The following is a 16,682-nucleotide window of genomic DNA, read 5'->3' on the forward strand; positions in this document are numbered from 1 at the left end:
ATCTCCTTCCTAGGAGACGCCAGCGCACACTCCCGCTCCGGGCCGCTGTTTCCCATAGGGTGCGCGCGCACACTCGTGCATGGTCTTAAAGAGCCAGCGCGCGCACATGTAAAAATTTATCATAATCAACTCACATGATTTCCTGGACTATAAGAAGGTCCCTGCCCTTCTGATCCTTGCCTGAGCGTTGTTAGTATTTCCCAAGTCTGTCTTGCAAATGGTCCCTTAGTGTTTTCCCTTTCCAGTTGTTACCCATGCCGTTACCTGTTCCTGTATCCCGTGCTGTGTTCTTGTTCCTGTGCCTACTAGTTTTGGAGTCGTGTCTACTGCACCTGCTGTTGTTTGCCACGTCCTGTGTCATCTGCCACGTCCTGTGTCATCTGCCACGTCCAGTGTCATCTTCCACGTCCAGTGTGATCCGCCACGTCTGGTGCAACATGCGGCACCTGTTGTCATCCGCCACATTTTGCGTAACCTGCTGCACCCACCTCCATCCGTGCCAGAGCTGCGGCCGCTGTCTGGACTATCCAGGTACCCTAGTGCGGGACTTTGTATTACTGGGTATTACCGGCTATGGCGGTGCGGCCTAGTGGGTCCACATACCCACAAATTGTGCACCCAGGAGAAACAACGCAGACGCACTTCTGGACTTTGTCTGTATTGCGGCCTCAGAGGCCATATTGTGCGTTTGTGACCCCAGAGGCCAGAGAGATCCCATTGCCTAGGATTGGTTGGAGAGACAACCCTAGATGGAACGGTACCTAATAAAGCCTTCTGTTCCAAGCTGACTATTACTGTGACCCTAATATCCGGCGACAGGACGCATTAAGTTTCTGCCTATCTTGACTCTGCTGCAAACTTCACCCAGAAAGAGCTTGTGGATCATCTTCAGTTGCCCACAGTTCCCCTAGAGACGTTTTTGGCTGTTGCCTCAGTTAATGGACTGCCTCTGCCGAATCCCATCGTTTCTAAAACCAAACCGTTGAAGCTCCAGGTTGGAGCACTTCATTCTGAATTAATTTCTTTCCTTGTTTTGCCCAAGGCCATCAATCCTGTTCTGATGGGTCTGCCTTGGCTTTGACTACATGCCCCAGTACTGGACTGGAATTCTGGAGAGGTTCTCCAATGGGGCTCCAAGTGCCATGGTCGTTGTCTGTTGCAGATCCATCCTGTCAAGCCTCCTCTGCCTCAGTCATTGGCGGGACTGCCTCCCCAGTTTGCTCAGTATGCAGATGTTTTCAGCAAAAGGGAGGCTGAGACACTGCCTCCACATCGGACTTATGACTGCCCCATTGAACTGGTTCCTAATGCCTCTCTCCCCGTGGACGGGTATATCCTCTCTCCTTGCCAGAGTCTCTATCCATGTCGGCCTATATCAAGGAAAATCTGGAGAGGGGTTTCATACGAAAGTCTTCCTCCCCGGCCGGGGCTGGATTCTTCTTCGTTAAAAAGAAGGACGGATCCCTTCGACCCTGCATTGACTACCGTGGTCTCAACCAGATCACAGTCAAGAACAAATACCCGTTGCCACTTATTTCTGAGCTGTTTGATCGCATACGAGGAGCCAAACATTTTTCTAAACTAGACCTGCGGGGGCTTATAATCTAGTCCGGATTCGCCGGAGTGATGAATGGAAGACGGCATTTAACACCCGGGACGGGCACTACGAATATCTAGTGATGCCCTTCGGACTGTGTTTCAAGAGTTCGTTAACGATATCTTCAGTGATCTACTCTATGTCTGTGTTGTTTATCTCGATGATATTTTGATTTTCTCCCCAGATCCGACGACTCATCGGAGGCATGTCCGTCAGGTTCTACTACGATTAAGGGCTAATCATTTATACGCCAAGCTGGAGAAGTGCGTCTTTGAGAGGAATTCTCTGCCCTTCCTGGGCTACATCATCTCGGATCAAGGCCTCAAGATGGATCCTGAGAAAGTGAACGCTGTCCTGGAGTGGCCACGTCCTCAAGGCTTGAGGGCCATACAGCGGTTCCTGGGATTCGCCAATTTCTACCGGCAGTTTATTCCTAACTTCTCTTCTCTGACGGCTCCCATCTCGACCCTTACCAAGAAGGGTGTGAACGCCAAAGTGTGGACTCCAGAGGCAGAGTCCGCATTTATTAGCCTCAAGAAAGCCTTCACTTCAGCTTCGATCCTCCATCATCCTGACGTATCTCGGCAGTTTTCTCTGTTGGTGCAGGTGCACTTCTGTCCCAGAGGAGCTCCAAAGGAAAGGCAGTAGTATGTGGCTACTACTCAAGACTTTTTTCTTCTGCTGAGCGCAATTACTCCATTGGAGATCGGGAGCTACTGGCCATCAAATTGTCCCTGGAGGAGTGGAGACATCTTCTAGAGGGCGCTGCTCACCCCATCCTGATCTTCACCGACCACAAAAACCTTACCTACCTTCAGTCTGCACAACGACTGAACCCCCGTCAAGCCAGGTGGTCACTGTTCTTCACCCGTTTCCAGTTTGTGCTCCACTACCGTCCCGCGGACAAGAATGTGAGGGCTGATGCCCTGTCCAGATTGTTTGAGACGGAAGACACGGTGGAGTCCCTTCAGACTATCATAGACCCGTCCTGCATTGTCACTGCTAAACCTTTGCAGGTTAGAGGCATCCCTCCTGGGAGGACTTTTGTTCAGTTGGCAGACAGGAGAAGAATTCTCCGCTGGGGACACAGTTTTAAACTGGCTGGGCACGCTGGTGTCCGTAAAACCCGAGACCTGATTGCTCGTCACTTCTGGTGGCCCACGCTACCTAAAGATGTTCTGGACTTTGTCTCTTCTTGCACGGTGTGTGCCTCTAACAAAGTGACTCACTCCAAGCCTGCCGGCCTGCTTCAACCTCTGCCTGTACCCAATGCCCCCTGGCAGCACATTGCGATGGACTTTGTCACAGACCTTCCCCCCTCAGCAGGATGCAACACTGTATGGGTGGTGGTGGACCGGTTCTCTAAGATGGCACATTTTATCCCGCTGACCGGCCTACCTTCTGGTCCTCGTCTGACGAGTCTCTTCATTCTACACATCTTTCGCTTGCATGGCTTGCCTCTTCACATCGTGTCGGATCGGCGTGTTCAGTTTACCTCAAAGTTCTGGAGAGCCCTCTGTAAACTCCTGGATGTGAGTTGGACTTTTCCTCAGCCTATCACCCCCAGTCCAATGGGCAAGTTGAAAGGATCGACCAGATCATGGAGAATTACCTCCGCCACTTCATCTCTTCACAGCACGATAACTGGGTATAGCTTCTTCCATGGGCCGAGTTTTCATACAACAACCACACAAGTGAGTCCACCACTTCCACTACGTTTCACATTGTTTATAGTCAACATCCTAGAGTCCCTCTTCCTGTGTCAACTTCATCTCAGGTACCCGCTGCTGACTCTGCATATGGGGACTTCCTGCAAATCTGGCAACAGACCCGGTCCTCTATTTTGCTGGCGGTAGATCGCATGAAGCGAAAGGCAGATACTAGGAGAAGAGAGCCGCCTCAGTATCTTCTGGGGACTAAAGTCTGGCTGTCCTCTCGGAACATTCGCTTGAGGGTGCCTTCATACAAGTTTGCTCCCAGGTTCCTTGGCCCTTTCGAGATCCTGCAACAAATCAACCCTGTCTACTATAAGCTGCGGCTGCCTCCTACCCTCAGAATCCCCAACTCCTTACATGTGTCCCTCCTGAAACCAGTGGTCCTGAACTGCTACAGCAAGACTTCTAGTTCCACAGTTGCTCCCTGCGGTCCTTCTGATGTATTCGAGGTAAAAGAGATCCTGGACTGCAAAAGGGTAGGAGGAAGGACTTTCTATTTGGTGGACTGGAAAGGGTTTGGTCCTGAGGAGAGGTCCTGGGAGCCAGAAGAGAACCTCATCGCTCCTGCTCTTATTAAAAAATTCCTCTCTCACTCTGGGCCCAAGAAGAGGGGGCATAAGAGGGGGGATACTGTAGCGTCACCTCCCGACGCCCGTAGCCATGGATCCGTGAGCGCTGGTCCCCATCTCCTTCCTAGGAGACGCCAGCGCTCACTTCCGCTCCGTTCTGCTGTGACTCGTAGGGTGCGCGCACACGCTCGTGCCCGGCCTTAAAGGGAAATAGGAAGTCGTCATCATCATCAACTGCCACGATTTCCTGGTCTATAAGAAGGCCCCAGGCCTTCTAATCCTTGCCTGAGCGTTGTTAGTTTTCCCAGTCTGTCTTGCAAATGGTTCCTTAGTGTTTCCCGTTCCAGTTGTTACCCGTGCCTTGTTCCCTGTTCCTGTTTCCCATGCTGTGCCTTTAGTATATGGTCGTGCCACATCCGGAGGAATCCGCCACGTCCTGTATCATCTGCCACGTCCGGAGGAATCTGCCACGTCCTGTGTCATCTGCCACGTCCGGAGGAATCCGCTATGTCCTGTGTCATCTGCCACGTCAGGAGGAATCCGCCACGTCCCGTGTCATCTGCCACGTCTGGAGGAATCCGCCACGTCCTGTGTCATCTGGCACGTCCGGAGGAATCCACCACATCCTGTGTCATCCGCCAAGTTTGGCGTTATTTGCTGCACCCATCTCCATCTGTTCCAGAGCTGCGGCCACCGTCTGGACTATCCAGGTACCCTTGTGCGGGACATTGTATTTCTGGGGTTTCCTGTTGTTTGGCCAGCTGCCTCCCTGCTACGGCGGTATGGCCTAGTGGGTCCACTAACCCGCTTCGTGACACCGTCTTTGTCCCCAGAGGCCAGAGAGACCCCAGTGCCTAGGATCGGTTGGAGAGACAAGCCTAGGTGGAACGGTACCAAAAAAAGCATTCTGTTACCAGTTGACTATTCCTGTGACCAACACCAGTTGACTATTCCTGCGTTCAACACCCGAGATGGGCACTACGAATACCTGGTGATGCCATTCAGACTGTGTAATGCTCTCGCGATCTTCCAGGAATTCGTTAATGATATCTTCCGAGATCTCCTCTATATCTGTGTTGTAGTTTATCTCGATGATATTTTGATTTTCTCCCCAGATCCGACGACTCATCGGAGGCATGTCCGTCAAGTTCTACTATGATTAAGGGAGAATCGTTTATATGCCAAGCTGGAGAAGTGCATCTTTCAGAAGAGTTCTATGCCCTTCCTGGGCTACATCATCTCGGATCAAGGTCTCAAGATGGATCCTGAGGAAGTGAGCGCTGTCCTGGAGTGGCCACGTCCTCAAAGCCTGAGGTCCATACAGCGTTTCCTGGCATTCGCCAATTTCTATCCTCCATCAACCTGACGTATCTCGGCAGTTTTCATTGGAGGTGGATGCTTCTTCTGTTGGTGCAGTTGCACTTCTGTTCCGGAGGCGCGCCAAAGAAAAGGCAGTAGTATGTGGCTAGTACTCGAGACTTTTTTATTCTGCAGAGCGCAATTACTCTATTGGGGATCGGGAGCTACTGGCCATCAAATTGCCTCTGGGGGAGTGGAGACATCTTCTAGAGGGCGCAGCTCACCCCATCCTGATCTACACCGACCATAAGAATCTCACCTACCTTCAGTCCGCTCAACGACTAAATCCCAGTCAAGCCAGGTGGTCGCTGTTCTTCACCTGTTTCCAATTTGTGCTCCACTATTGTCCCGCTGACAAGAATGTGAGGGCCGATGCCCTGTCCAGGTCATTTGAGACGGATGACACGGTGGAGTCCCTTCAAAGTATTATAGACCCGTTGTCACTTAGGGTTCATGGACCCACAGGGCCGTACCGCCTTGACGGTATGGCAACTGGCCAACAGGGCGCAGATCAGAGTCTATAGTTTATATAGGGTACCTGTGGCAACTCGGACACTAGCAAGGCAGACTTGGCTGGGACTAGGCAGCAGGTAGATGTCAGGCGTGGAGTAGTAGGACAAGCGTGGTATACAGTACAGCATGGCTACAGCTCAGCACGGCACTAGATCAGGATACAGATTACAGGATACAGGAACAGGGAACACTGGGAGCAGGAAACACTAGGGGACCATTTGCAAGACAGACTTAGGATACGACAACAACGCTCATGCATAGAAGCAAGGGGGCTGAACCCCTCTTATAGTCCAGGGACTTATAGGCTGATAGTTCATTAAAAAGTCAGGTGCGTGCACTGCCCCTTTAAGAATGGGCACGAGCGTGCACGCGCACCCTGAGGTGTGTGGAAGCGAGCACTGGCGCCTCCTGAGGAGGAGACTGGGGCCAGCGCTAACCGACTTGTGTCTGCGGCTGTCAGGGAGAGAGTGGAACTGACGGCCCCCAGCCACGGACATGCCACCCGTCCTGCATTGTCACTGCCAATCAATTGCAGGTTAGAGACATCCCTCCGGGGAGGACTTTTGTTCGGTTGGCAGACAGGAGAAGAATTCTCCGCTGGGGACACAGTTCTAAACTGGCTGGGCACGCTGGTGTTCGTAAAACCCGAGACCTGATTGCTCGTCACTTCTGGTGGCCCACGCTACCCAAAGATGTTGAGGACTTTGTCTCTTCTTGCACGGTGTGCGCTTCTAACAAGGTTACTCACTCCAAGACTGCCGGCCTGCTTCAACCTCTGCCTGTACCCAATGCCCCCTGGCAGCACATTGCGATGGATTTTGTCACAGACCTTCCTCCCTCAGCAGGATGCAACACTGTCTATGTGGTGGTGGACCTGTTCTCGAAGATAGCACATTTTATCCCGCTGACCGGCCTACCTTCTGTCCCCCGACCGGCGAGTCTCTTCATTCAGCATATCTTCCGCTTGCATGGCTTGCCCCTTCACATTGTGTCCGATCTGGGGGTTCAGTTTACCTCAAAGTTCTGGAGAGCCCTCTGTAAACTCCTGGATGTGAGATTGGACTTTTCCTCAGCCTATCACCCCCCCAGTCCAATGGGCAAGTCAAGAGGATCAACCAGATCATGGAGAATTATCTCTGCCACTTCATCTCCTTACAGCATGATAACTGGGTACAGCTTCTTCCATGGGCCGAGTTCTCGTACAACAACCACACAAGCGAGTCCACCACTTCCACTCCATTTTACATTGTGTACAGTCAACATCCTAGAGTCCCTCTTCCAGTGTCAACTACATCTCAGGTACCCGCTGCTGATTCTGCATTTGGGGACTTTGGGAAGTCTGGCTGTCCTCTCAGAACATTAGTTTGAAGGTGCCTTCATACAAGTTTGCTCCCAGGTTCCTCGGTCCTTTTGAGATTCTGCAACAGATAAACCCTGTCTCCTATAAGCTTCGGCTGCCTCCTACCCTCAGAATCCCCAACTCCTTTCATGTGTCCCTCCTGAAACCAGTGGTCCTGAACCGCTACAGCAAGACTTCTAGTTCCACAGTTGCTCCCAGCGGTTCTTCTGATGTGTTCGAGGTGAGGGAGATCCTGGACTGCAAAAGGGTAGGAGAAAGGACTTTCTATTTGGTGGACTGGAGAGGGTTTGGCTCTGAGGAGAGGTCCTGGGAGCTGGAAGAGAACCTCGATGCCCCTGCTTTCGTTAAGAAGTTCCTCTTTTGCTCTGGCCCCAAGAACAGGGGGTGTAAGAGGGTGGATACTGTAGCGTCCATAGCAGCGGGCCGTCGGATTTACTCACCTCCCGACGCACGCAGCCATGGATCAGTGAACGCTGGTCCCCATCTCCTTCCTAGGTGACGCCAGCGCTCACTTCCGCTCTGGTCCGCTATGTCCCGCAGGGTGCGCGCGCACGCTCGTGCCCGGTCTTAAAGGGCCAGGGCACGCACATGAAAACAATCATCATCATCAACTCACATGATTTCCTGGACTATAAGAAGGTCCCTGCCCTTCTGATCCTTGCCTGAGAGTTGTTAGTGTTTCCCAAGTCTATCTTGCAAATGGTCCCTTAGTGTTTTCCCTTTCCAAATGTCACCCGTGCCCTGTTACCTGTTCCTGTATCCCGTGCAGTGTTCTTGTTCCTGTGCCTACTACTGTTGGAGTCATGTCTACGGCACCTGCTGTCGTTTGCCTCGTCCTGTGTCATCCGCCACGTCCTGTGTCATCTGCCACGTCCAATGTCATCTTCCACGTCCAATGTCATCTGCCACGTCCAGTGTCATCTTCCACGTCCAGTGTGATCCGCCACGTCCAGTGTGATCCGCCACGTCTGGAGCAACCTGCGGCACCTGCTGTCATCCGCCATGTCCGGCGTAACCTGCTGGACCCACCTCCATCCGTGCCAGAGCTGCACCCGCTGTCTGGACTATGCAGGTACCCTAGTGCAGGACTTTGTATTACTGGGGTGCTGTGTTGTTTGGCTAGCTGCCTCCCAGCTATGGCGGTGGGGCCTAGTGGGGCCACATACCCACAAACGGTGACACAGGTCAATTCACAGGACCCTGATATGGAGAGCAACTTGGAAAAATCTAAAAAAAAAATGTTTGTGTAGTTTTAGAAATTCCATGACTAACGATTAGATTTATACCATGTTTTGTCACTACGTCAAGCAAATCTCTGTGTATACCTAAAAAGAAGTATACAGAGATATACTGTAACAAACCCATTGGTTCTAATATGGTTCTAATGTGCAAATGTATGCCAAAAGAGTCTCTTTTTAGCATACGTTAAGCAAGATTAGGTCTGGATACCTTTTTTTTTTTTTTTCTTAAAGTGCCTTTAACATTTTTAAAATACACTGTTACCACATAAAACTGTAATTTCCGAAGAATCAAAAGCAACAATTGGATACAGTGAAGGAAATAAGTATTTGATCCCTTGCTGATTTTGTAAGTTTGCCCACTGTCAAAGACATGAACAGTCTAGAATTTTTAGGCTAGGTTAATTTTACCAGTGAGAGATAGATTTTATTTAAAAAAAAACTGAAAATCACATTGTCAAAATTATATATATTTATTTGCATTGTGCACAGAGAAATAAGTATTTGATCCCTTTGGCAAACAAGACTTAATACTTGGTGGCAAAACCCTTGTTGGCAAGCACAGCAGTCAGACGTTTTTTGTAGTTGAAGATGAGGTTTGCACACATGTTAGATGGAATTTTGGCCCACTCCTCTTTGCAGATAATCTGTAAATCATTAAGATTTTGAGGCTGTCGCTTGGCAACTCGGATCTTAAGCTCCCTCCATAAATTTTCGATGGGATTAAGGTCTGGAGACTGGCTAGGCCACTCCATGACCTTAAAGGAACAGTGTTACCACAATTTTTTTTTTAATATGTTAAAGATGTTAGTGCTTTATTAAAAACGTTTGGATTAATTTGTGTGTTTGTGTGTTAATTTTTCTTATTTTTACACTTTTTCTTCCCTATGGGGGCTGCCATTTTTTTTTCCATTTCTGTATGTGTCGATTAACGGCAGCAGACGGAGCGGACGGGCCGGAGGGAGCCGCGGCGGCAGGAGCAGGTAAGAGATTTCTATGTATGTTCGTGTTTGTGTGTGTTTACTACTGTATGTAAACCTACTACACTGTGTGTTAGCTCAAAAAATGGCGACACACAGTGTAGGAGGTTAGACCGTTCAATCCCCTCGTTTATCCCGGCACTAGCCAGGATAAAGGAGGGGGGGGGATGCTGAGAGCTCACTAGAGCGAGGGCTTTTTACCCAATTTTGCAGCATAAATCAATGTGGTTGCTTTACCACATGCAATGCTGCAATTTTGGGAATGGCTCCATCTAGTGACCAGCAATGGGAAATATTATAAATTAGAATCCAATTGAATCCAATTTATAATATTTCCTGACTCGTGAAAAAAAAAAAAAAAATAGAACAATGTTTAATCACCTATACACTAATTGTTTAACTAAAAAAAAAAAAAAACATGTTTTGCTGCCAACACATTCCCTTTAATGTGCTGCTTTTTGAGCCACTCCTTTGTTGCCTTGGCTGTATGTTTCGGGTCATTGTCGTGCTGGAAGACCCAGCCACGAGCCATTTTTAATGTCCTGGTGGAGGGAAGGAGGTTGTCACTCAGGATTTGATGGTACATGACTCCATTCATTCTCTCATTGATGCGGTGAAGTAGTCCTGTGCCCTTAGCTGAGAAACACCCCCAAAACATAATGTTTCCACCTCCATGCTTGACAGTGGGGACGGTGTTCTTTGGGTCATAGGCAGCATTTCTCTTCCTCCAAACACGGCGAGTTGAGTTAATGCCAAAGAGCTAAATTTTAGTCTCATCTGACCACAGCACCTTCTCCCAATCACTCTCAGAATCATCCAGATGTTCATTTGCAAACTTCAGACGGGCCTGTACATGTGCCTTCTTGAGCAGGGGGACCTTGCGGGCACTGCAGGATTTTAATCCACTACGGCGTAATGTGTTACCAATGGTTTTCTTGGTGACTGTGGTCCCAGTTGCCTTGAGATCATTAACAAGTTCCCCCCGTGTAGTTTTCGGCTGAGCTCTCATCTTCCTCAGGATCAAGGATACCCCACGAGGTGAGATTTTGCATGGAGCCCCAGATCGATGTCGATTGACAGTCATTTTGTATGTCTTCCATTTTCTTACTATTGCACCAACAGTTGTCTCCTTCTCACCCAGCGTCTTACTTATGGTTTTGTAGCCCATTCCAGCCTTGTGCAGGTCTATGATCTTGTCCCTGACATCCTTAGAAAGCTTTCTGGTCTTGCCCATGTTGTAGAGGTTAGAGTCAGACTGATTAATTGAGTCTGTGGACAGGAGTCTTTTATACAGGTGACCATTTAAGACAGCTGTCTTTAATGCAGGCACCAAGTTGATTTGGAGCGTGTAACTGGTCTGGAGGAGGCTGAACTCTTAATGGTTGGTAGGGGATCAAATACTTATTTCTCTGTGCACAATGCAAATAAATATATATAATTTTGACTATGTGATTTTCTTTTTTTTTTTATATATATATAATCTATCTCTCACTGGTAAAATGAACCTAGCCTAAAAATTCTAGACTGTTCATGACTTTGACAGTGGGCAAACTTACAAAATCAGCAAGGGATCAAATACTTATTTCCTTCACTGTATGTTATGTTAAAGGTGTTGTCTGCTTTAGACAATTCGATTTTGTTAGAAGGGTCCCCCAATGATAAGCTGATCACATGGTATCCCACTGCAGGGACTGCAGCGATTAGCTGTTATCTGTGGGGAAAACTGATGCCATGTGTTCAGTAGCCTTACAGTGTCACCACAGGGAAATGAAGAATTACATGTGAAATCAATGGCCTGTGCGTGTAATGCAGAGATGCCGGGTCCTCCAGAGCGCTCCATGCCCGGCTAATAGATAAGGGTCCTGAACAGAGGACACTCATCAAGTTCTCAACAACTAACGATAGAGCAACTGCCTTCAGAGATAATACCTTTCACTCAACACATTCTAGGTTAGGGTGTGGTGAAGTTCGAATAAATCCTCTTTGTATTATATATTTAGGTTCACTGATTTTCAATCATTATAACTAAAGAAAAATGTTTTTTCTATTGTAGATTATCCTCACCCGCTTATCCAGGGTCTAAACTATAATGGAATTATAGTAAAGAGCACATGCCTAAAGGGTTATTCCCATCTTATAAAGTGATGGTATATTCTTAGGATACAGCTTCTCTTTATGACCAGTGGGGGGGTCCTGATCTTTGGGACCCCACCTGATCCTGGTAATAAGGGGGCACAGTAATGATCTAGTACTACGTCCACTTCTCCGTTTTCCCATTGCATCGGCACTTACGGCCACCCAGCTGTGCAGGGAACTTGAATGGGGCTGCACAGTGGGTTGGCGGGTGTTGCTGTGCAAGGAAAATCAGTGAAGGAGGCGCAGTGTTCAAGGCACATGACATTCATAGGGTCATACTTCACATTATGTATTACATCATTGCTCAGATTTTGACGTTTGATTTTTGTTTTTCAGTGGAACCACTCAAACATTGATTTGTAGTTATCTGACTGTAACAACTATAGGTTGTAAGTTCTTGGTTGCACAGAATAACAATGCTACATGTACCTGGCTTCCAGGACATGGCAGTGCAGGTTGCTCTTGTGCTGGTTTTGCATTATGTGCAGCTCGAGGTAAATCTCTCCCTGGACTTCTTCATCTGGATTCACGCGACTCAGGTTAATCCAGCTTTCAATACCTAAAGAGTAGGAAATCTTTATTACAGTTGGTAAATTTCATAATGATGAAGATATACACTACCGTTCAAAAGTTTGGGGTCACCCAGACAATTTTGTGTTTTCCATGAAAACTCACACTTATATTTATCAAATGAGTTGCAAAATGACTTGAAAATATAGTCAAGACATTGACAAGGTTAGAAATAATGAATTTTATTTGAAATAATAATTTTCTCCTTCAAACTTTGCTTTCGTCAAATAATGCTCCATTTGCAGCAATTTCAGCATTGCAGACCTTTGGCATTCTAGCTGTTAATTTGCTGAGGTAATCGGGAGAAATTTCACCCCATGTTTCCAGAAGGCCCTCCCACAAGTTGGATTGGCTTGATGGGCACTTCTTGCGTACCATACGGTCAAGCTGCTCCCACAACAGCTCTATGGGGTTGAGATCTGGTGACTGCGCTGCCCACTCCATTACAGATAGAATACCAGCTGCCTGCTTCTTCCCTAAATAGTACTTGCATAATTTTGAGGTGTGCTTTGTTGTCATTGTCCTGTTGTAGGATGAAATTGGCTCCAATCAAGCGCTGTCCACAGGGTATGGCATGGCGTTGCAAAATGGAGTGATAGCCTTCCTTATTCAAAATCCCTTTTACCTTGTACAAATCTCCCACTTTACCAGCACCAAAGTAACCCCAGACCATCACATTACCTCCACCATGCTTGACAGATGGCGTCAGGCATGTTCTTCTGTGTGATCCAAACACCTCAAACTTCGATTCGTCTGTCCATAACACTTTTTTCCAATCTTCCTCTGTCCAATGTCTGTGTGCTTTTGCCCATATTAATCTTTTCCTTTTATTAGCCAGTCTCAGATATGGCTTTTTCTTTGCCACTCTGCCCTAAAGGCCAGCATCCTGGAGTCTCCTCTTCACTGTAGACGTAGACACTGGCGTTTTGCGGGTACTATTTAATGAAGCTGCCAGTCGAGGACCTGTGAGGCGTCTATTTCTCTAACTAGAAACTCTAATGTACTTGTCTTGTTGCTCAGTTGTGCAGCGGGGCCTCCCACTTCTCTTTCTACTCTGGGTAGAGCCTGTTTGTGCTGTCGTCTGAAGGGAGTAGTACACACCGTTGTAGGAAATCTTCAGTTTCTTGGCAATTTCTCGCATGGAATAGCCTTCATTTCTAAGAACAAGAATAGACTGTCGAGTTTCACATGAAAGCTCTCTTTTTCTAGCCATTTGGAGAGTTTAATCGAACCCACAAATGTAATGCTCCAGATTCTCAACTAGCTCAAAGGAAGGTCAGTTTTATAGCTCCTCTAAACAGCAAAACTGTTTACAGCGGTGCTAACATAATTGCACAAGGGTTTTCAAGTGTTTTTTAATCATCCATTAGCCTTCTAACACAGTTAGCAAACACAATGTACCATTAGAACACTGGAGTGATAGATGCTGGAAATGGGCCTCTATACACCTATGTAGATATTGCATTAAAAACCAGACGTTTGCAGCTAGAATAGTCATTTAGCACATTAACAATGTATAGAGTGTATTTCTGATTAATTTAATGTTATCTTCATTGAAAAAAACTGTGCTTTTCTTTCAAAAATAAGGAAAATTCTAAGTGACCCTAAACTTTTGAACGGTAGTGTATAAGTGCAAGAGTACTCAAAAAGAAACAGTATGAGAATCAAGAAAGACAGCACTGCGTCAAAACTATATAACATATTGGTTGAAGAAGGCACATTTTCTATCTTACATTAAATTGTGGGGACAGGACCTCAATATCAATTTTTCTTAATTGGCCATGTCCAAATTGTTGAGAATTCCGGTGACATGTTTCAGATGTGTCAAATGGCAGGAATATTTAAACAAAGTGCTCAGCACGTGGTACCACACCAAAGTACAACTTCATAGTATGTATCCTGAATTTACACCGGGTGCTAGAGTTGTCTAGCCGAAACGGGCAATTTCATGCGCATTTGGCGGAATTGCTCTAAGCTTTCTGCCTTTTAGATAGCTGTATTTCCAAATATTAATGGTATACCCAAACTGACCATACCATGAAACCCATCCACACATCTCTTGGGTATTCTGCCTTCAAATGTGACGGAACACAACTCATATTGGCGCAGCGATTGTTTGCAGCAGCTAGGCTCCTTATCTCTACCTGCTGGAAATCTACTCTGTTTCCCACTATCTCCCATTAGATAAACAAATGCGATCAAATTTCCAGAATGGAAGAATTGGCTCATTGGGAGACAAGAACGAACCCCACTTCCCTATGATATGGAAGCCTTTGGTTCACTTCAAGACAATTGTATTGTAATGAATGTAATGAGGTATTTGTTTATGTGATAGTAATTATTCTATTATATAAGAATGTTTGTGGCAAGATGTCTGTACTGGAAGACCAAACTTATTGCAACTCTTTTTGGGTTAGACCAAACTCTTCTCCCTCACCCTACCCCTTTTTCTTCCCCTTCATGCTTTCTCATAAAGTGTTGACTATATGCTGTAATGAGTTTCTCGTTTTTCTTATGTCAATGCTATATCTTTTGAAACTCAATAAAGAAAAAATAAATAGGAAACACAGCAGAATTTCGAGTACTGACTATGCACCTGGCAGGGTATGCAAATTCCCTTAAAGTCAAAACAATTATATCCACTGGGAGGTAAAGGACAAATGAGTGCAGCTTTACATGAGAAGTGAAGAAGGTATAGCTGCTCATCTTCCCAGTCCCAAGGCTGACCACATCCATTGGTGCTTTGCAGTGTTGTAGCAAGGTAAGCATTCAGATGGCAGAGCAAATATTGGAAATCTTGAAGTCACAATAGCTCTTACATTTCTATATAAGGGTTGTCAGTACAATCCAGGGTAAGTAATAAGTGTAAAACAAATGTCAGAAAACCCCAAAAAGTTGCGGTGGCAGGTATAGAGGCAGAAGCAACATTGCTAAGTAGACCGTGTTGTGCAGATGAGGTTATGTCCAGAGAATAGTCCCTCTGGAGGCTATCTTGGAGAGACCAGCCTTTCCCCTAGAACAGTTTTTTTTTATGGTTTTGAGATGTATGTGTCTTAAGGCCCTATTACACCGGCCAAACGAGCTCGTTGATCGGAGCTCATTTGCTCCTGTCACAAGGAGCTATGGATGGGGACGAGCGGTAGCTACTCCGATTGCTCATCCCCATAAATTATTATCATGACGGTAGCGGGTCTCCCTGTTTACACAGGGAGATGTGCTGCCGACAACAATAATATTTCACTTTTTTAAAACGATGCGATCAGAAGACGATCGAGCGTTTGCTTGTTCATCTGCTGATTGCAGCTCTGTTTACATAGGGCAATTATCATCAACGAGCATTCTATGAACGCTTGTTTGCCCGATAATTGCCCAGTGTAAAGGGGCCTTTAGTTCGGGCACTGAGGCGCAGATTTACTTAGACTGGCGTTTAATATATCAGTCTTAATCAGGTCTTCACTGAAGTAAAATGTGGCAACTTTAATAAGAGGCGCATGCCTCTTAATAAATTTGGAACATCTTTGGCTGTCTGTGCGCCAGACTCTGAAATCTATGCCTGCTATGAGCAGGCATAGATTTGCGCTTAAATTTACGCCACTTTCTGGCATAAATGATAGCAAATCTGTGGGGGGCGCTGGTGGCCTTGCTCCCTCCCGGTAAACTCCACAGTGTTTTCCAGAAGTAAAAAGTTTAAAATTTTAGCGCAGCAATGGTGCCTGCCAAAATTTCTTACTTTTTAATGCCACAAAAGTGACATAAAACCATTATTAAATTCCCCCCGAGTTCTTTGAGATGTGTCCATTCCTGAGCGTGTCCAGACATACCTCCCCTCACATATTAAAGTTTTAACAAATTTATGAGCACCAATAGGATTTGCTTACCCCGTGGTTGCGATGCAATGTATTCTTTACTGAGAGATATCTTGCCAATTACATCATCATGTCTGTAACAAAGGAAAACAGAGTTTAGGATGATGTAACATGGCAAAAATGTAGAACGTCTGAAGACATGGATAGTAACTTATAAATGCAACTTTACACAGACATTCAGCACAAGAAATGGTTAATCTCACCCAATTGTGTCTTCATCCATCACATAGAAAGATAGAGTATGGAAACCAAGGGGGAGGTGCAGGGTGAACTCTTCGCCCCAAAATGGGTTCAGGTCCCTCCATACAGTGGCTGTTCTGCATGTGAGTAAAAAATTACATTGTAAACCACGCAAAAGTTCTTGAAATGTCATCCTGCCAAATCTATTGAGCTATGCTGTAATGTGATCTAGGGATGTATCACTGTATATTTAAGCTGATTTTCTATTAGTCTAGGGAAACTGGATGATAAACAGGCCCGAAATGGGACTTAAAATCATCCCTGACATATGTGAACACACAGACCCATGATGACCCGGCTCAAAAAAATATTTTGCGCATGGCCTCATAGGGATGCATAGCGGCTATATTCTGGATATTAGCATGCACTAGTTTAATGGCTATAACTATTATAGTTCGAGCACAGCTACCACCTCTAAACTACAGTGGGGTAAGCAAGGCCCACTGGTGGTACAGGTCTGAGGCTGTGTGGAGTTAAAGAAGTTAGTAGGCGGCCGCTGGCTGGTCCACCGTGCACCAGTCCATCTGCCATTTGCCAGT

General features: G+C 46.6%; 1 protein-coding gene across 2 annotated transcripts in view; it reads right to left on the bottom strand.

Moving 5' to 3' along the window:
* Window positions 1–16,682, bottom strand: part of RASAL1 (RAS protein activator like 1) — a 114,574-nt gene that overhangs the window by 73,419 nt on the left and 24,473 nt on the right. For both annotated transcript variants that reach the window (XM_075830080.1, XM_075830070.1), the window contains exons 3-5: window positions 16,107–16,220; window positions 15,916–15,977; window positions 11,897–12,026 (exon numbers count right to left, since the gene is read on the bottom strand). In XM_075830080.1, the coding sequence (XP_075686195.1) occupies window positions 11,897–12,026; window positions 15,916–15,977; window positions 16,107–16,220 (306 nt within the window). The remainder of the gene's footprint in view (window positions 1–11,896; window positions 12,027–15,915; window positions 15,978–16,106; window positions 16,221–16,682) is intronic.

The sequence above is a fragment of the Rhinoderma darwinii genome, chromosome 1 (assembly GCF_050947455.1).
Source record: "Rhinoderma darwinii isolate aRhiDar2 chromosome 1, aRhiDar2.hap1, whole genome shotgun sequence".
NCBI lineage: Eukaryota > Metazoa > Chordata > Amphibia > Anura > Rhinodermatidae > Rhinoderma > Rhinoderma darwinii.